At 38.4% G+C, this 20,180-nt stretch overlaps 1 protein-coding gene across 15 annotated transcripts in view; it reads left to right on the forward strand.

Moving 5' to 3' along the window:
• The window catches only part of GOLGA1 (golgin A1), a 58,719-nt gene that overhangs the window by 10,428 nt on the left and 28,111 nt on the right, over positions 1–20,180 (forward strand). For 7 of the 15 annotated variants that reach the window (XM_072748619.1, XM_026009288.2, XM_072748626.1 and 4 more), the window contains exons 2-10: positions 223–272; positions 1,123–1,428; positions 3,554–3,644; positions 5,603–5,677; positions 6,599–6,696; positions 8,258–8,290; positions 11,508–11,636; positions 11,962–12,131; positions 13,051–13,162. In XM_072748619.1, coding sequence (XP_072604720.1) covers positions 1,294–1,428; positions 3,554–3,644; positions 5,603–5,677; positions 6,599–6,696; positions 8,258–8,290; positions 11,508–11,636; positions 11,962–12,131; positions 13,051–13,162 — 843 coding nt within the window. In that variant the 5' untranslated portion in view covers positions 223–272; positions 1,123–1,293. Of the gene's footprint in view, positions 1–222; positions 273–1,122; positions 1,429–2,362; positions 3,645–5,602; positions 5,678–6,598; positions 6,697–8,257; positions 8,291–11,507; positions 11,637–11,961; positions 12,132–13,050; positions 13,163–20,180 lie in introns of all 15 variants that reach the window. The other 8 variants (XM_072748623.1, XM_072748620.1, XM_072748621.1 and 5 more) reach the window with 3 other exon arrangements.

A 20,180-nucleotide genomic window follows, 5' to 3' on the forward strand; every position in this document is an offset into this window, starting at 1 on the left:
CAAGGTGAAGTAAATTTAGGCACCGATGAGAGATGCTATTCTTTGTACCTGCTAGTGAAGCTCTTTAGCAGATCACAAGTGCAAAGGAGAAGGTAGCCCACTGAGGTTTGTGGCAGTGATAGATTCTCCCCTGTCTTCTGGTCCTCTTGCATTTACCCCCAACATTTTGGCCTTACGCTTGAAAGGAAATACCCAATGCATTGTATCTTTGTTTTCATGCAGGACAGAATGCTTTGATCTCCAAGCTGTTTTAAATCTGGTAGCTAAGCCAGGTGAGTAGGTGGTTTACAGACATTGAAGAATTGTACAGACTTAAATGGACAATATGAAGTGGTAAGAAGTCATTTTGTAGATCTCAGAGCGGAACTTAGGTGTCCTCCACAGCACATGGTAACTTAAGGTTGGAACCAGAATACTAGTGTTTCATACAACACTGGAAGAAAAAGATGTTTGAATCTCATGTTGAATATCACATAAAACATTCTGAAGATAAAACTGAGTTCAGGTCATTTTAATCACCCTTAAAAGAAAACTATGCAGCATTTCCAGGACATGTTTAAGGGTATCTGATGCTTAAATAGGGTAGTTGTCTGGCTTGCCTGTTTTTTTCTAGGTTGTCAGCTTTTTCTAGTTGACAGCTGTTGGCAAACCATCCTAGATTATTGCACCTTTATCCCACTATTGAGTTACATATTTTTGTCTTCATCTTACAAAAAAAAAAAAAAAGTAAACTGTAGTTAATATTGGGGATTGGGGGCAGGGTCCCAAACCATCATGTGATGTTAATGTGTACCCTGGGAAATTTTACTAAATGTGTTATATGCCATAGCCAATGTGGCATGATAAAAAATCAGGACTTGTGAGTCAGAGTCCTGGGCTCAAATACCAGCCCTGCCACTTAAGCACACACTGGCAGATTACCTCATCTCCTCGAGACTGGATTTTCTTATCTGTTTATGCATGTGAAGCATCTGAGTGTTTTTTAAATGTTTAGCAATTGTGTTCTATTAAATGTACATGTAAAATTAAGAAACTTAATTTTGAAACCTGAAGCTTAACACAGCAACTCAGTGGTGAAACCTCTGCTGTGTTTAACTTAGCTCTCTCTCATCTGATTTATAGATACTGTGTTCCATAAACTCTTGGCCCACATTTAAGTGGGAATGCAGCTATCTTGGATGTCTGGAACCTTTTAGGCACCAGTCTCTGAAGTCTTGGTTGCTGGCCTAAGGACTAGACTACTGGGTTGGTTCACAAGCTGGTCATCTGTGCAGGATAGCCACACAGCAAAAAATGTTTGCAAAACTAAAGAAGAAAATTGCAGAAGAGACTGCTGTGTCGCAGAGGCCAGGAGGTGCTACCAGGATCCCACGGTCAGTGAGCAAGGAGTCAGTTGCCTCTATGGGAGCTGACTCAGGAGATGACTTTGTAAGTATATTCTCTAGTTTTTAATATTTGGTACAGTCTTGATATATTTTTTAAATAATACTTTGGAGAATCTTTTCAATAATTATTTTCTTTTAAAATTGAAAGATTATCTGGGGCTTATATTTTATTCTTCTTAATTTAAGGTGCTTTTTTTTCCCCTATTTTTTTGGAGTCCTTTTTCATAGTCTTTACATTATCCTCTTGTATTCTTTTTACACCTTGTGCATCGTCTTTTATATTTCATTTCTCAAAAAGCCTTGACCTGTTATTTCTGCAGACAGATGTACTTTAAGTTATTGTGGCCCAACATGGTCTGGGAGTTATGGTACGAAGTTAGCCAGAGTGCACTATTTTACTGGGAAAGTTGATGAAAAGATGACACCGATGACTGCAATATGTCCCTTATTTGTAAAGGACCTTTGTGTTTGGAAAGATTTCAGAAAAGTGGAGATGCTGTTGTGTCAGGTTAGATGTGATGCCTTAGGATTAAAAGTGTGTCTTTGGCATAGGACAGGATCCTCTCAAAGTCCGATATCTTTTTTAAAAAATGATTTATTTAAAAAATGATTTATAATTCTTGATATATGTAAAGGAATGTATGTAATATAAATGTAAAGTATAAAGCATAAAAATAAAATGAACACTTGTTAATATGTCACCTTCCAAAGAACTAGAACATTATGGATACTGTTGAAACCACTTGTATGCTCCTGCCCAGGTCACTTTCTTCCTAACTGCCCCCCAGATAAATTTTGTATTGATCATTCTCTTGACTTTTAAAATATTTTCCCAGATATGTATATATTTGTAAGCAATTTATTGTTTAATGTTACTTATTTGTGCACTTCATAAAAATGGTATTCCATAGTTTTCTGAAACTTTTTTTTTTCTCTTAATTCACCATATTTCCGGGATGCATCTGTGTTCCATGAAGCTGCGATTCATTTGTTTTTACTGCTAAGATTCCAGCATTTAACAAGGCCACAATTTATCTCTGTCTTTTCCTGATGTTAGACACTTGAGCTGTCTCCATTGTCAGATGAGTGTCTTCCTCCTTTCTTATACTACCTGTCCTGGGTCAGATTACATGGCAGAAGCTATTAGGTTATTGGGATGGAACAATAAGATGACCAGATCTAAATCATTGGCTGCTATATTTAACAGGAAATATAATGTACATTTGATCCCCAGGCTGAAGGATATAGTTTCAGTGCTGAGTTCTGTGGCAGAAGTACCCGCTTTGCCTTCATGATGACATGCTAAATGAAGTCTCTCATCGTGAATGTATTCCAGATATAGATAGTGGTGTGAATTCAGGAACTATTTTCTTTTGAGACTTCTAAAGTAAAATACTTGGACTTACTGTTTATACATTCTAATCTTCACTCCCTAGCTCCACACCTGTATATCCCATTGCATATATTTCTCTAACCAGATGTTTTTCCTTTAGTGTCTCAAATTCTAAAATGAACAAATGAAATGCAGTAGAGAGTAGTAGTTAGGAACTCAGTCAGGCTAAGGATCAGACATGGATTTGATTCCCAGCTTCATTGTTATTATGTGACTTGGGGAAAATTCATCTTCTATGCCACATCTGTAAAATGGGGTTAGGAACTATATTAAAGTATGTGTGTCCCCACGGTTCACCCTAAGGTTCAGTTACTTACTAAGTGAATTCACAAGACTTAGGATGGTTTGCTAACTGTTAGTATAATCAGTGGCAAAGTATAATCAGCAAAGGGAAAAGGTGCATGAGGCAAACTGGAGAAAACCAGGTGCAAACTTCTAAGAGTCCTCTCCCCCTGGAGTAACATATGACACACTTAATTCCCCCAGCAATGCGTTGTGACCATGCATGCCACCATTTATTCCAATACCATGTACACACATACACAGTTTATCTGTTTAGCATCTCCTAGCTCCATCACATTGGGGAAGGAGATAGTGTTGCTCCTGCTTTACAGGTAGAGAAGCTAGGACCCAGGTATGTTAAGAAGCTCTTCAGTGATCACGATTAAGGTATAACAAAACCTAAAACAAGAGTTGTTGATTTCTGGTTCAGTACTGGGATCTCACATTTGCTGAAAACCTATGTGTGAATATAACCTCTTGTCTATTTCAACAGGCTTCCGATGGAAGCAGCTCCAGAGAAGATCTTTCATCCCAGCTTTTGAGAAGAAATGAACAGATACGGAAATTAGAAGCCAGACTTTCTGGTATGTCTAAGAACTCATAAAAAGCAAGCAAAGAAAACTTGCCTTGGCTGACCCTCTCTCTATATCTAATAGCCATATTAGATAATATGTAATAGCCATAGTATAACTTTATAGTTGTATTGACATATTTTGACATATTTCTTAGTCAGAAGGGAGCAATTTTTACACTCTATTCCCTCCTTTTGTTAGTGTACTGAATAGTTTAAATTCAAAACTGAGTTTTAAAGTTAAAAAACCAACTTAGGTGTTTCTGCTCCTGAGGTTTCTAGCCATGGATATAAAAGGTATTAAAAATATATAGAGACTAGATTTGACAGTCTTTCACCTGTTAGCATAGCTTTCAGGTGGAGAAGGGTAGGAGGTAGTATTTACAGGGAATGGCCAACAGATTCTTCAACACCATAGAGGGTTGCCACTTGCTACAACTACTTATCAACTGTGTAAGTGTCCTTCTGGGTCTTTAGACCACTTTCCAGTGATATTCAGCACCTGTATAAAAGCTGTAACTCTCATTCTGTCTTTTGTGTGCAGTTTACAATTTACACAACTTCCATTGTATCCTTTCCCTGAGCAGGACATGTTTGTGATAGAGTTGTAAGTTCTTATTTTGGTTTCTGCCAGTGGATACATTCTGAAAGTTTCATCCTGTGAATTGGTCAATGGCTTCTGTGTTTCTTTTTGTCCTTTGGCCTTATGCACATTTTATTGGAGTGAAAGCAATAGATTACAAAATCTATCAAATTATATGTGAAATATTTGTGTTTGGGAGGTTATCAAAGGTGCATAGTATAGCTCCCAGCTCCCAGTTAGTCCATTATCTTCTTTTGTCCTCACTATAGCCTTATTAGGGTTAGCAAGGTTAAGGTCACACATGTAGTAGTAGGTGGTGGAGCTGATCCAAACCCAGACTTGCTTGTGAAAGTCCATACTCTTTTATCTGCAGTCTTCTTTAAATTCAGTTGTTATAATCCTGTTATACTTATTTGTAAATAGTATCAGGAACAGCAGTGAAATAACTTTACATTTGTCTAAGGTTGGGGAGAAAGCTGTGAAATACTATGTGCCTTCCCTAATACAGATGGAAGAATAGTTTGGGTTTGACTTTGGAGAAGGGACAGGGCCAAGAACAGACACTTACTAAACCCAGTTATGTCCTTATGTCCCAATACCTCTTACTGAACATTATGTGTCAGGTGCTTCTAATATGGAGAACACCTAGGTTATTGTCTAATTAGGACATATGAAACACTTAGTTTACCAATTGCATTTTGAGGCAGTTACAGTTAATACCATCATTTGCTAAGTAAAGAAACAAAAGGATCAATAATTTGCTTGGTCTCTCAGCTATGGATTGACAGAGCTTCGATTTGGCCCAAGCCTGCCTACTTTTCCACTATACCATACTATCTTCTTTGGCCACTCAGGTAATTAGTTCTGACTTTCACCTTTAATATGGCATGGGAAGCCCAGTTTCCATTTAGAAAAGAAGCTGCCTTTTCTAGAGAATTAAGTACTTTCACAGTAAAGACTATCCTTTGGTAAGGTATTTGCTATTGCCTCAACCACTGTTAACTCAGTTGTGTGGACTGTGAGCTGTTGAGTGAGTTCCCTTTGCTCTGTCCTATTGCTAATACTGGCAGGAGAAGTGAAAACTGAGATTTGAAATTAAGTAATGAGCAGGGCAATTTTGATGACCAGACCAGGCCCAATTCTTGCTGTCTATCCAGGCTAAAAAAATCTGCCTATTTGTATTCACCATTTACACTGTGGATGGTTTGTACTATCCCTGTTTGCCTGTGTTGTTCATTGTTAATGGGAGCTGTCTGCCTAGCTTTCCTTAACAGCAATGGTTTTCGGGTTGAGAAAATCATCATCATTTTCACTCATTTTTTGTTTAATTAACTTCCTTTCCTGATGTTTGTCCATTCCTGGTATGTGCGTCACCCTCCTCACCCAAGACTATGCTGAACAGGTCCGAAACTTGCAGAAGATAAAAGAGAAGCTTGAAATTGCGTTAGAAAAACACCAGGATTGTACGTATTTTTTTCCTGCTTTTTCTCAATCTTTTCAGGGTTTACTTTTTTTAATGAAACAATAGTGTATGGTTAAGTTTGTCCTTCATCATAGCTCAAATCTTTGTAAGTGTACTATCAGGGTGATATATAATGTTTGTCTGATATTTATAAGCATATAGTTCCTATTTATGTTGTGTTATGGGCATGCTTCTTTGGAGAAGGTCGTTATGTGTATCAGCTTGTCTTCATCCAGTTGACCAGTTCATCGGCTGCCCTTAGATTTTAGTAAAATCATGTGCCTGGCCCTTAGACCTAGATTAGGAGACTGGTTCTATCCATAGCTTCATGCTTCTGCATTCAGTAATGGGAGGAAATCTTTAGCTGTCATCACTCCTCCAGCAATAGAACATATATTTTACTTAGTCTATCCTAACTCATATATTCTCCTTTGGATTCAGTCCAAGGAAAATGCTAACAGAAGTAGAAAGTTATTTTCTGTTGATATAATATATACTAAAAAAAAAAATTTTAAGGGAAACAAAGTGAAAGATTTTTTTTGTTTTGCCTAGTTTTGAGTTTTATTTTTAATTCCGATAAAGTGGTAGTAACCATCACTTAGCAACAGCATTAGCATCTTCTAGCAATCTCCCTAACTTATTATACCATTGAAAAGGTTATGTTTTGGCATCTTCCTAAATGTATATACTTGCTTATTACAAAAACAAAACAAGAGAAAGCGAAAAAACAACTGTGGTCTATTACTAAGCCCAAAAGATTCTGGGAAAGTTGAGATGGATCAGGTTTCTCCCAGTCTCATTATCCACTTATGCGACCTTGATCTTTTTTGCTAGGTGACAATTGTAAAGTAATCACATGGGCTATTTGTCATGCCGTTTCTGAAATATTTCCATATCTCAAATAGAGCCTCTTTGTTAACAGCTTCCATGCGGAAATTTCAAGAGCAGAATGAGACATTCCAAGCCAACAGAGCCAAAATGGCAGAAGGACTGGCTTTGGCATTAGCCAGAAAGGACCAGGTATTTTATATGTGACGCCCAAGACTGGTGGAAAGATTTCACTTAGTGACATGATTTCAAAAATCATGATATAAACCTTGTAGGAAACATTTACAGCTTAGGAGAAAAGGAATGCTATATATAATTTACAGTTGTAATCATGAAGAATGTGAGAGTATCATCCTGTTACACGGTATAACTTTGTAAAAGGGAGAAGGGAAATCATGTGTCCTAATCTGGTAGCATATCCCAAGAGAAGGAAAACAATCTCTGTACTCTAAAAACTTGTCTCAAGGCCTAGACCCCAACACTTGCCTTTTAGAGTAGAGAATGCTATCAAGCTAGACAGCTTCTATGATGTACAGAGTTCTTACAATCTCTGTTCCCCAGTGTCTTCAACCCCAGTGAGTTAGACAGAAATTAACTCCTGTAATCCCATTAGAACCATCCATTGACAAATGCTGAATGAATAACAATAAGAAAGGAAAAGAGTACTATTACCATTATAATAATTATGAAGTATGTTTTATTCTGTGGCATTTTAAATTTAAGATAAACATCAAGATATTATAATGATAATCTTGATTTATTAAGACAGGATCAATATAGTATGTTTCACTTAAGAAAATACATAATTCATCTACAGTAGGTGGATGGGTGGTTTTTAGAGTATTAGTTACCTAAGACATTTGCTAGCCAGAAAAAGACATTATTCACCAATACTTAGTGGATAACTATGATATAAATGTATACAAATGAATATATCATCTAAAATTGGTGGATTCTGATTGTAGGCACTTGGAATATGGCTTTTTGTACCAATGGTTATTTTTCCTCCCGTTCTGTGATTGGTGAATGAATCCTTTTTCCTTTAACTTCTACCAGACAGTGTAAAGCATATTGGTAAAATCAAGACAAGCAGGAAAATAATTATCAGGGGCTGGTGAAGACTGTCTCCCTCACCTTCAGTGAATTAATTTTTATTTTATTTTATTTTTTTTTATTTTAAAATTTTTTTTTTTAATTTTTATTTATGATAGTCACAGAGAGAGAGAGAGGCAGAGACACAGGCAGAGGGAGAAGCAGGTTCCATGCACCGGGAGCCTGATGTGGGATTCGATCCCGGGTCTCCAGGATCGCGCCCTGGGCCAAAGGCAGGCGCCAAACCGCTGCGCCACCCAGGGATCCCCTGAATTAATTTTTAAATATCAATTATAGAGTTGCCAACTCAGCTGGTTCCAGCTACCCGCTCCCAAGAAATAATAATAGCATTCATAGAAAAACACTATGAAATAAAGTGAAAAGCTGCATCAGAATACCACATTATAGCTTTACTGGGTCCTCTACTTAATAAAAATCCACAGGCTTATATCTGTGTTCTAGAATTTTTTATAAAATTCATTTTCTTCTCCTTTTAGGATTCTTGGCTCTCTACTAAGCCAACTTTATGGGGTTTTTATTTGTTATTTTGGTTGGTTGCTTGCTTGCTTTACAGGGGGAGTTAGGTTGTTTTGTTTTCTGAAAACCTTATATTACTGATACTCTTCCCTGGAAACTATACTTTTTTGTTGTTTTGTTTTAGGAATGGTCAGAAAAAATGGATCAGCTTGAAAAGGTTAGTTCATCTTTTATATTTATCTCAGTTTGAATGTCAGCCTTTCCTCAGGGCTCAGACAGTGGTTTATGAAGTACCCAGTATACAGATTGCTCTACCACCTCTTAAACTCAGGGTGTCAGTTGATTAGACACTGACTTGAAAATCTCACGTGTTTCCCCCCCCTTTTTTTTTTTTTTAAGATTTTATTTATTCATGAGAGACACAGAGAGAAAGGCAGAGACACAGGCAGAGAGAGGAGAAGCAGGCTCCCTGCAGGGAGCCCGATGTGGGACTCGATCCCAGGATTCCAGGATCATGCCCTGGGCCAAAGGCAGACGCTCAACCACTGAGCCACCCAGGGGTCCCATGTTTCCCTTTCTTGATGGGCATACTGGATGTCTTTTGTGTACCCCTCCCAAAATCCTCTTCACCACTCTCTTACCTTTCTCTTTGTACCTGGAGGCTGATGGAAACTATCAGCAGGACTCCATTGCCCTCTGGTTCCGGACTGGGTTCTGCCAGTGGAGAACTCCCAAGGAACTATATGGGTGGAAGGAGAGTGTGGTTAGGATTCCTCCAGCCTTCTCCATGTGGGATCCCTTCGAGTTAGTTGTATCCCATGGCCAAAGGTCAGTTTTAGTGGATATTCCTGGGTTTCTTATAACCGCTACATCCCTCTCCCCCTTCATACCCAATTGATACTAGCACATTATCTCTTTGTGTTTTCCTACCCACCCACAGCTTTGAAAAGTCCCTTTAGTAAACTTCTCAGAATACCCAATTTGAGACTGCCATCTGTTTCCTGCTGGGACCCTAATTGGCACTGTGGTAATGTTAGGAATACTTTTTAAGGAAGCAGTCGGGAAGGAGGGCATTTTTCAAGGCTTAACATTGAGCAGATAAGAGCGTTTCTTGGCTAAACACAGATGAGGAAAATTGATTACTCTAGTACCATAGCTTGTGTAACACTGTGTAGGTGCTTAATGTAATTTATTCCTGGCTCCCAGACATGAACAGGAAGATAAAATTTCAGACCTATAGTTAGAAAAACATTTTAATTTAAAAGTCAGCTACCTCGGGCAGCCCTGGTGGCTCAACGGTTTAACGCCGCTTTCAGCCCAGGGCCTGATCCTAGAGACCTGGATTGAGGTCAGGCCGCCTGCGTGGAGCGGGCTTCTTCTTCTTTTTTTTTTTTTTTTTTTAAATAAATTTATTTTTTATTGGTGTTCAATTTACCAACATACAGAATAACACCCAGTGCTCATCCCATCAAGTGCCCCCCTCAGTGCCCGTCACCCATTCACCCCCACCCCCTGCCCTCCTCCCCTTCCATCACCCCTAGTTCATTTCCCAGAGTTAGGTGGAGACTGCTTCTGACTCTGCCTTTGTCTCTGCCTCTCTCTGTGTGTGTTTCTCATGAATAAATAAGTAAAATCTTTTTAAAAAAATTAAAAAAAGTCAACTACCACAGCTCAAATTATATGCTGCTAATTCATTTTCTGTTTTCATCAAATACTCCTAAATTACTTTTTATGGTAGAAAAATTATTTCTTAGATTGATATATATATGCAGTCTCAAGATATATTTACTGTTAATTTTATTAAACAGATGAACTTTATCGTTGCTGCATTCTTGGGCTAAAACTCCAGGTTAAACCAATTCTCTCTGTGTGTGCTGTAGAAATCTGATTATCAAGCTGTTAAAGAATGCTTCAACATATTTATGTAAGGAAAGAATTATAGAAAAGTCAAACTATCTCCCAAAGAAACTTGTGCTTAAAAAATCTGAACATGGTATTAATGCTGGTCTTCTTAAATATGGAGATATGAGTTGGGTTAAAGTTTTCTTTTCTTAAACTTAAGATTGTAGCAGTTGAAATTCTCATTGAACTGTTTTTTATCTTTTAAAATTACAGTAAAGGGGGATACATACGGGGCTGAAATAAAGCCTACTTCAGTGCACTAAGGCCATCCCCTCTCGCACCCCTGCCCAGAGGAGGGACTGGGACATATTTTAGACTCAGAAAGAACAGTGAGACATCTATGTAGGTCTTTGAAGCCACTGTAATTTTTGGAAATGTTATTTTTATACTGTTTTGATTTCTTTTCAATCAGAAATTGGAAACTGCAGCAGCAGAGTTTGTCCTTAAGAGAGTCTATCTTGGAAAAAAAAAAAAAAAGAGAGAGTCTATCTTGGGAAGCTGTCATTTAGGAATTTGTGACCTGTTCACATCAGTCATGTCTAATTTTTGTTGACTTCTAACTGAAATTGCTAATTGACACCAGTTCTACTGAAATACATCTAATTTTTCAGGGTATTTAGGCTTACTCCAGTTACTCATATTGTTCATCCAGTTCAGTAGGTCCCTGAGAAAAGATGTGTAAAATGAATATCTGCAATTTCTTTTTTTTTTTAAGATTTTAAAAATTTATTGATTCATGAGAGACACAGAGAGAGAGGCAGAGACATAGGCAGAGAGAGAGAAGCAGGCTCCCTGTAGGCAGCCTGATATGGGACTCAATCCTAGGACCCTGGGATCATGACCTGAGCCAAAGGCAGGTGCTCAACCACTGAGCCACCCATGTGCCCCAATATCTGCAATTTCTAATCAAACTTAAGAACTTTATTTTTTTTTTAAGATTTTATTTATTTATCCATGAGAGAGAGAGAGGCAGAGACACAGGCAGAGGGAGAAGCAGGCTTCATGGAGGGAGCCCGATGTGGGACTCGATCCCAGGTCTCCAGGATTATGCCCTGGGCCAAAGGCAGACGCCCAACTGCTGAGCCACCCAGGCGTCCCAAACTTAAGAACTTTAAAGTACCAAATAATTGTTGCTCTTATTCCCCTTATTCACAGCTGTATCATTTAAAACACATTTATTTTTTAACTTCAGGTAAGTTTTAGATAATGGCATATTGCTCACATAACCATAAAGCTTCCTGTTACCTATTATTGTCTACTGAGGAGAGTTTTTTAAAGATTTTCCTTTATTAAGAATCTGCGGGGACCCCTGACTGGCTCAGTCAATGGAGTGAGCAGCTCTTGATCTTGGGGTCATGAGTTCAAGCCCCATGTTGAGGGTAGAGATTACTTAGAAATAAAATATTTAAAAGAAAAAGAATTCTGCTGAATAAAAATAAACATTGTGTAGATTTTAAAAAAGCATTCTGCTTACATAATATAGATTTGAGATGTCTTTGTTGCCTGAGATAATGTCTTCTTCCTCCAAATAGGAGAAAAGGCTTCTGACAGCTCAGTTACAGGAAGTGAAGAACCAGAGTTTGAATCTTTTCCAAAGGAGGGATGAAATGGATGAATTAGAGGGGTTCCAGCAGCAAGAACTAAGTAAAGTAAAGCACATGGTACGCATTTTATTTTCATAGCTACATATTATGTAGATGATTAATTACTCTGATTTTACTAGTCATCACTCTAATTGCTGATGAACATACCCTAGTAGTCTGTGATATTAATCATATGTGTATGTTTTTCAGTTTATGTAAGTGCAAAAGTTCTGTTTGAAATGTGCTTCCTTTTCCTTTTCTTTGTTTATTACGGGCATATAAAGCTGCTTATAAGCTCACACAAATGTTATGAAAGTTTGGTTTGTTGGTCCATATTTTTAAAAACAGGTCTCAGGAGTATTTCTTAATAGTGGCCCAGTGAAACTTTATATCTTTGTATCAGCTTTTAAAAAAAGAAGAAACTCTGGGGAAAATGGAGCAAGAGTTGGAGGTGCGAACCAGAGAACTGAGTCACACCCGGGAGGAGTTGATGACCTCCAGTCAGATGTTATCAGACTTGAGCCAGAAGCTAGAAGAATTGCAGAGACACTGCTCAGCGCTGGAAGAGCAGAGGTTCTTGCTTGGTCTGTGGGGCCCATGGGAAACGGTGTTAGTGTAGCCCTAGCTATAGCTTGCCTGCCTTTCCCCACTGCTCTTTGCAACACTTTCTTTTTCTTTCTTTTTTTTTTATTTTGTTTTTATTTTTTTAAAGATTTATTTATTTATTTATTTATTTATTTATTTATTTATTTATTTATTTATTTATTTATTATAGGCATAGAGAGAGAGAGAGGCAGAGACACAGGAGGAGGGAGAAGCAGGCTCCATGCTGGGAGCCTGATGTGGGACTTCATCCCGGGACTCCAGGATCACGCCCTGGGCCAAAGGCAGGCGCCAAACCGCTGAGCCACCCAAGGATCCCCTTCTTTTTTTTTTTTTTTTTTTTGAAAGATTTTATTTATTTATTCATAGAGACACAGAGAGAGAGAGAGGCAGAGACACAGGCAGAGAGAGAAGCAGGCTCCATGCAGGGAGCCCAACGTGGGGCTCGATCCCAGGTCTCCAGGATCACGCCCTGGGCCACAGGCGGCGCTAAACTGCTGCGCCACTGGGGTTGCCCTCTTTGCAACACTTTCTGATCTGAGTTCTGGCCCAGGGCTTGGGACCCTCTACTCCCACCACCCAACACCTTCACTCCCCTTCACCTGCCTAAGCTCAGCTTCCAAACCTGCTAAGCAATTCAGTATGTTCTTGTTCCTAAGCTATTAAATAACCAAGGCAGATTAGGATTTTTTACTTAAACCTGGGTGGAATTTTTCTTTTTTGGCTTCTACTTCAGAAAGAGCCAAGGAGTCTTCTCCATCGATAGTCTTCACATGGCTAACATTTGCAGCCCTGACATATAAAGAACCATCTGTATTTTTTCCTGTAGAAGAGTGTCTCTTAGATAAGATTTCCAAATGTGCTTATTGTCTACTTTCTTTCAATGAAGAGATCACGTGACAGCTTCAAAAACAGGTGCAGAAAATAAGATCTCGGCCCTGGTGCAAAAGGAGCAAGAGCTCCAGGCATTCATTCAGCAGCTTTCCATGGACTTACAGAAGGTAAGTAGAGTACTAGGAGTGGATCCAGGTGGCTAGAGCTTATAGGGTCGAAACTAAATCTGGCAGAAATTTCTGTCTCAGGGTGGCTACTGAAACTTCTGTTTCTCATGCAATGTGGCCCTAGTTCCTGGTGTAGCCCCGCTACATCCTGATGGAAGTGGCCACACAGCTGAACAGAAGAGGTCAGTATTGTCCCTGCAGGAAGTCTCAAAGTACACGATTTGATCTACTCCAGTTTGTCTTAAGTACTTCATGGTGGACCATGAGCATAAGAATAACAGTCATGGTTGATATGGCTTAATCTGGTGTGTTCCAAGTGATAATCCTTACAGTTCATTTGGCCAACATACATTTATTGCCTTCCTATTATAGGCCTGTGCTAAGTTTTGAGACTATAAGAAGAAGAATAAAACATTATTATTGACTAGTGTTTCTCAGTGGCATATTTCTTCTCACCATTTTGAATAGAACAGTTGTCCCTTGCATTGCAGGACATTTAGCTTTCCTGGCCCCTGGGTTCTTAGTGCCAGTAGCACCCTTCAGGCATTGACAGTCCAGCCCTTCCCATCATGTGAAAAAACACCCCCTGGTGGGTGGTACCACCAACTCTACCCTCTTCCCTTGAGAACTGCTAATCTCAACTGCAACAGAGACTTACTACATCATTACAGTACAGTTAAGATTTGTGTAAATAGAAATCTATATACTCCTTCCTTCTAGGTATTAGCACACATATAGATGCCCAAATGGAGGTTATATACCTCACTCAGAGTTCAGCAGTGAGTGACAAAGCTGGATTCTAGCCCAGGTCTTACTCCAAAACTCATGCTTGTCCTATTGGACTGTGTTGCCTTCCAACAAGGGTCACCCAGTAAATAGATCTCACATATATGAATGACTCTGATACAAGGTCTCTACTCTCAGTGAACTGAAGATCTAGACACACACACAGTGTTTTCTCAGAGGCTTATAGTTTCATTATACAACTCAAACCTAACCACAAGAAAACACATTCTTAACAAATCCTAAATAAGTGAAATAGATTTTGTAATGGAAAATATATGCCATAGGGAGAGAGTGTATTTCTAGCATAAGAGTCAAGGAACTCTTCCTGGAGGAACTGGAATTTCAAAGATGGGTAGAGTAACAGGAGGCTGAGAAAGCAGGACACAGAATACATAGGGTGGGGGAAGATAACATACACAAAATTTGGGGATTCAAGGGTCCCTTTGATGTCAGAACCATCTAACTTACCATGTCATCATTGGAAAAACTAATTTTCTAGCTTGTGATTATACTAATAAGTTCCCTCACTCATTCTAAAAATATGATCAAAGCCTTCCTATGTGCCAGGCTCAGCACTCTTTGCCCAGTGTTAAAAATACTGTGGTGAGCAAAACAGATACTGCCCTTGCCTTTGTGGAACTTCTAATCTAGAGGGAAAATCAGATATCAATCAGTAATCATGTAAATATACTATTGCAAACCATGATGCATGAAGGAAAACTGCAGGATGTTGTAGGATCCTGTAATGGCATCAGGTTAGATCTAGCCTTGGAGTCAGAGAACAAAGCCCTTGAAGAAGGAACACTTGAGCTGTGGAGGGGGAGAGACAGTGGGAGAGAATTTGAAGCAAGGAATAGTGAACAGTATGAACCATAAACCCAGAAACCTTGAGGCAGTAGAAGGATGAGCACATTCAAGGAACTGGAAGAGAAGACACAGAGAATGGACTGGCATAAGGGGAAACATTGGATGGGGTTCCAGTTAGGAAGTTCTTATACCTGTCTAGGCATCAGATGGTGGCTTTGACAAGAGTGGTGGTAAAGATAATGGGGAAGTAGACATTTACAAAATAATGAGGAGACTGACCCACTCGCTAATGTAATGGATGTAGGAGGGAAGCAAGAGAAAAGGAAGTTTTGGTGATGGTTTCTGAGTTTCTTGATAGCAACTGAGTGGCTGATAGGGTCGGTCATTGGGTTAAGAATATCAAAGGCTGCACAGTTTTATCATGAAGAACATGAGTTTGGAGTCAGTTTTTTTGTTGTTGTTGTCCTTATTGTTATTAAATAAATGTAACATTTATAAATATAAGTAGGGTAGAGAGTATAACAAGGCAGTGATCCCCTTGTAGTTAACCCCCAGGTTATCCCCTTGTAGTTAACCCCCAGGATGAAAAGAATAATCTATTTATACTTGAAGTTCCCCATGTGCCATTCGCTGTTCATCCCATTCCTTTTTCCTTTGTAAGGAATCTAGAAACTGTTGTTTCCTTTTTCTTCACTTTATAATTTTACTGTTATTTTATCCCTAAATAGTATGTATCTTCTGTTGTTTCTCATGCTTGTTAAAAATTATATAAATTATGCTATAGGTATTCTTCTAAAACTTACTTTTTGTGCTCAACATTATATTCCCAAAAAACATGCATTTGTATACGTGCAGCTGTATTTTTTTTTCTTTTCTCAACTATATAGTATGAAGTAACAAAATTTATTCATCGTATTGACCATCAACATTGAGGTGTTTCTGGACTTTTACTAGTACAAACAAGGCTACTGTGAACATTCCTCTACCTGTGCAGGTTACTCTAGGGTATATTTAAGATGTGGAAGGGTTAGGTGTGCCTGGCTGGCTTAGTTGGTGGAGCATGCAACTCTTGATCTCGGGGTTGTGAGTTTGAGCCCCACATTGGGTGTAGAGACTACCTAAAAATAAAATCTCACCCAAAAAAAAAAAAAAAAAGATTTGTACTTTTTCAACTTTTCGGCATAATGCTGAGTATTTTTTTTCCCTAGTAGTTGTAGTAATTCACAGTCCCACCAGCCATGTTTGTTCTGCTTCCTTGACAACATGGGATATCATCAGGCATTTATTTTTTGCCAGTCTAGAGAGTATGAAATATTAACATTTTTTTAAAGATTTTATTTATTCATGAGAGACAGAGAGAAGGCAGAGACATAGGCAGAGGGAGAAGCTAGTAAGGCGATGTACTGTATCATACAGATACCACAATGGCATATGCCCTTTGCAGGGAGCCCGATGTGGGACTCGATCCTGGAACTCTGGGATCATGCCCTGAGCCTAAGGCAGATGCTCAGCTGCTTAGCCACCTGGGTGTCCCCTTTCAACATGATTCTAATTTGCTTTTCCCAGATTACTACAAAGTGCTACTGTCCTTTCATGCTTATAGGTCATTATTGTTCTGTGAAGTACTCATTCAATTCTCTAGCCCATTTTTCTGCTATGTTTTCTTTTTCTTCTTGATTATAGGATTCTTTATATATATCTTGGCTGCCATGCTCCCTTGTCAGTTATATGGGTTGCAAATGTCTTCTCCCAGTTTTTGCCTTGTCTTCACACCCTTTATGGTCTCCTCTGATGAAAATATGTTCTTAATTTTAGTATAGTTGAATTTATTATTTTCCTTTAAGTTCACACTTTTCCTTTTTTATTTTAATTTACTTTAAAAAAATGGTTCCCCCTTCACTGAGACTTCCATTTTATTTATTTGTTTTTTAAGTAATCTCTATACCCATCATGGAGCTTGAACTCAATGATTCCCAGATCAAGTGTCACATGCTCTACCAGCTGAGCCAGCCAGGTGCTCCCACACCTGCTTTTTTAAAGAAATTGTTTCTTACCCAAGGCCATAATGCGCTTTTTCTGCATTAGCATATAGGAAGTTTTACAGTTTTGCTTTTTATAGTCCAGTCTTTATATGCCTAAACTGTGATTTGGGTATTAGAAAGGGATCTGTATCTTTTTTTTTTTTTATTGTTTTGGTACCATTTATTAAAAAATCTGAAAAAAAAATAAAAAATCTGTTCTTTTCTCAGCAATCTGCAATATCAGCTTTGTCACAGTTCAGGTTTCCATATGTATGTAGAACTATTAGGCTTTGGGGCATATGCCACTGTGGTATCTGTATGATACAGTGCATCGCCTTACTAGCTCTTAGGACAAGTCCTGATGTCTCATAAATCTCCCCAGCTATTTCTTTTTTATGAGTATTTTGAATATTCTTGGCCCATTGTTCTTCCACAGAGAAGCTTGTCAGACTCAAAAAAATTTTGTTGAGTTATTGTTTGGATAGCATTGAATCTGTAGGTCCATTTGGAGAGCAGTGATTACTTTATGATGTGAGTTTTCTTTTCTTTTTTTTTTTTTTAAGATTTTGTTTATTTATTCATGAGAGACAGTGAGAGAGAGGCAGAGACAGGCAGAGGGAGAAGTGGGCCCCATGCGGGACTCAATCCCGAAACTCCGGGATCACGTCCTGAGCCAAAGGCAGTCACTCAACCACTGAACCATCCAGACGTCCCTGATGTGAGTTTTCTTTAACCAAGAACATGATCTATTGTTTCAGATATTCAGTGTGCTTTTTTTTTTTAAATGACTCTGTAAGGTTCTCTGATTTTTTTTCATGAAAGTTCGTTATTTACTGTTAAACTTATTCCTAGGCACGGTTTTTATACCAATTATAAATTGTGTCATTTTAAAAATTACTTTTTGTACTTGTTGCTGGCATATACTATAAAAATACTGTTATTTTTATAAATTGATTATTTTGCACAATTTATTAATTTTTACTGAGCTTAGTAACTAATTACAGATTTTTTGAATTTCTTGAATAGCAGTCATCTGTGAATAATGATGGTTTTGTTTGTTTCAAATTCTTATACATTTTTTTCTTTGCCCTATTCTGTTAGGTTGCTTGTTTTCTTATTATTAAATTTTAAGAATTTTTTTTTACATTTTTGGATAGCAATTCCTTGTCATATGTGTCTTTTGCAAATATTTTCTCCTAATCTGTGGCTTGACTTCTTATTCTCTAGACACTGTCTTTAATAGAGCAGAATTTTCTAATTCCGATGAAGTCTAGCTTATCAGTTATTTCTTTCATGCATCAAGCCTTTGGTGGTATGTTTAACAAATGATTGCTATACCCATGGTCATCTAGGTTTTCTCCTGATGTTATCTTCTCTGAGTTTTATAGTTTTTAGTTTTACATCTATATCTGTGATCCATTTTGAGTTAATCTTTATGAAGGAGGTAAGGTCTCTATGTCCAGATTCATTTTTTTTCATGTGGATGTCCATTTGTTCCAGCACCATTTGTTGAAGAGGTTGTCTTTGTTTCATTGTATTGTCTTTGCTTCTTTGTCAAAGATCAGTCAAATATATTCATGAGGAAAAAAATATATATATATATTCATGAGGGTCTATTTCTGAGCTCTCTGTTCTGTTCCACTGATCTATTTGTCTGTTCTTTCACCAAGACCATCCTTTCTGGATTATTGTAGTTTTATAGTAAGTCCTGAAGTGAGGTAGCCTCAGTCCTCTAACTTTGTTCTTCTCTTTCAATATTGTATTGGCTTTTGTGGGTCTTTTGCATCTCCATATAAACTTTATTTTTTTTTAATTTTTTTTAAATTTTTATTTATGATAGTCACAGAGAGAGAGAGAGAGAGGCAGAGACACAAGCAGAGGGAGAAGCAGGCTCCATGCACCGGGAGCCCGATGTGGGATTCGATCCCGGGTCTCCAGGATCGCGCCCTGGGCCAAAGGCAGGCGCCAAACCGCTGCGCCACCCAGGGATCCCTCCATATAAACTTTAAAATAATTTTTTTGACATCCATAAAATAACTTGCTGGGTTTTTTTTTTTTTTTTTTTTTATGATAGTCACAGAGAGAGAGAGAGAGAGAGAGAGAGGCAGAGACACAGGCAGAGGGAGAAGCAGGCTCCATGCACCGGGAGCCTGACGTGGGATTCGATCCCGGGTCTCCAGGATCGCGCCCTGGGCCAAAGGCAGGCGCCAAACCACTGCGCCACCCAGGGATCCCCCCTTGCTGGGGTTTTGATAGTGAGTGCATTGAATCTGTAGATCAAGTTGGGAAAAATTGTTATCTTAACAATATTGGGTCTTTTTATCTGTGAACATGGACTGTCACTCCATTTATTTAGTTTTTGTCTTTTTTTCATTCATCAGTTTTATAGTTTTCCTCATAAATGTCTTATACATATTTTGTTAGATTATACCTAAGTATTTCATTTTGGGGAGTGTTAATGTGAATGATACTGTCTTTTTAATTTCAGATTCTACTTGTTTATTGTCAGTATGTAGGAAAGCAGTTGACTTTTGTGTAACAACCTTGTATCCTACAACTTTCCTTTATTCTTTTTTAAGACTATTTATTCATGAGAGACAGAGAAAGAGGTGGAGACACCGACAGAGGGAGAATCAGGCTCTCCCCAGACAGAGGGAGAATCAGGCTCTCCACAGGCAGCCTGATGTGGGACTCAGTCTGAGACTCCAGGATCAATGCCCTGAGCCAAAGGGAGATGCTCAACCCCTGAGCCTCCCAGGCATCCCCTACAACCTTTCTTTAACCACTTGTTATTTCTGGGAGTTTCCCCCCTCCTTATTTGGATTTTCTAGATATATATAATGGTGTCACTTACTAACAAAGACAATTTTAGGTTTTCCTTCCCAATCTGTGTACTTGTATTTCCTTTTCTTGTCTTATTACATTAACAAGGACTTCTAATACAGTGTTGGAAAGGATTGATGAGCGGACATCCTTGTCTTGAGTGGAAAAGCTTTGAGTTTTTCACCATTAAGGATAATGTTAGCTGTGGCATAGAAGGTGTTAGGGGCCTGAAGTAAAGCAGCCAGAGTGGAGAAGGAGGCTCCATGTGTGATATGGTGCACAAGAAGACTAACTGGAAATTGGTGACCAATTCTTTTTCTGTTCTAACTTTGCCTAACACCAAAACTTGTTTGTTTTTTTATTTTCACTATAGGGTCACCTGTATCTCTCAAGTTCATATTGATGTATAATAGAATGAGTACAGGCTTTGGTTCCAGAAGACTTGAGGTTTTTTTTTTTTAATTTTTTTTAATTTATTTATGATAGTCACAGAGAGAGAGAGAGAGAGAGGCAGAGACACAGGCAGAGGGAGAAGCAGGCTCCATGCACCGGGAGCCCAATGTGGGATTCGATCTCGGGTC

The sequence above is a fragment of the Vulpes vulpes genome, chromosome 2 (genome assembly GCF_048418805.1).
Source record: "Vulpes vulpes isolate BD-2025 chromosome 2, VulVul3, whole genome shotgun sequence".
Lineage (NCBI taxonomy): Eukaryota > Metazoa > Chordata > Mammalia > Carnivora > Canidae > Vulpes > Vulpes vulpes.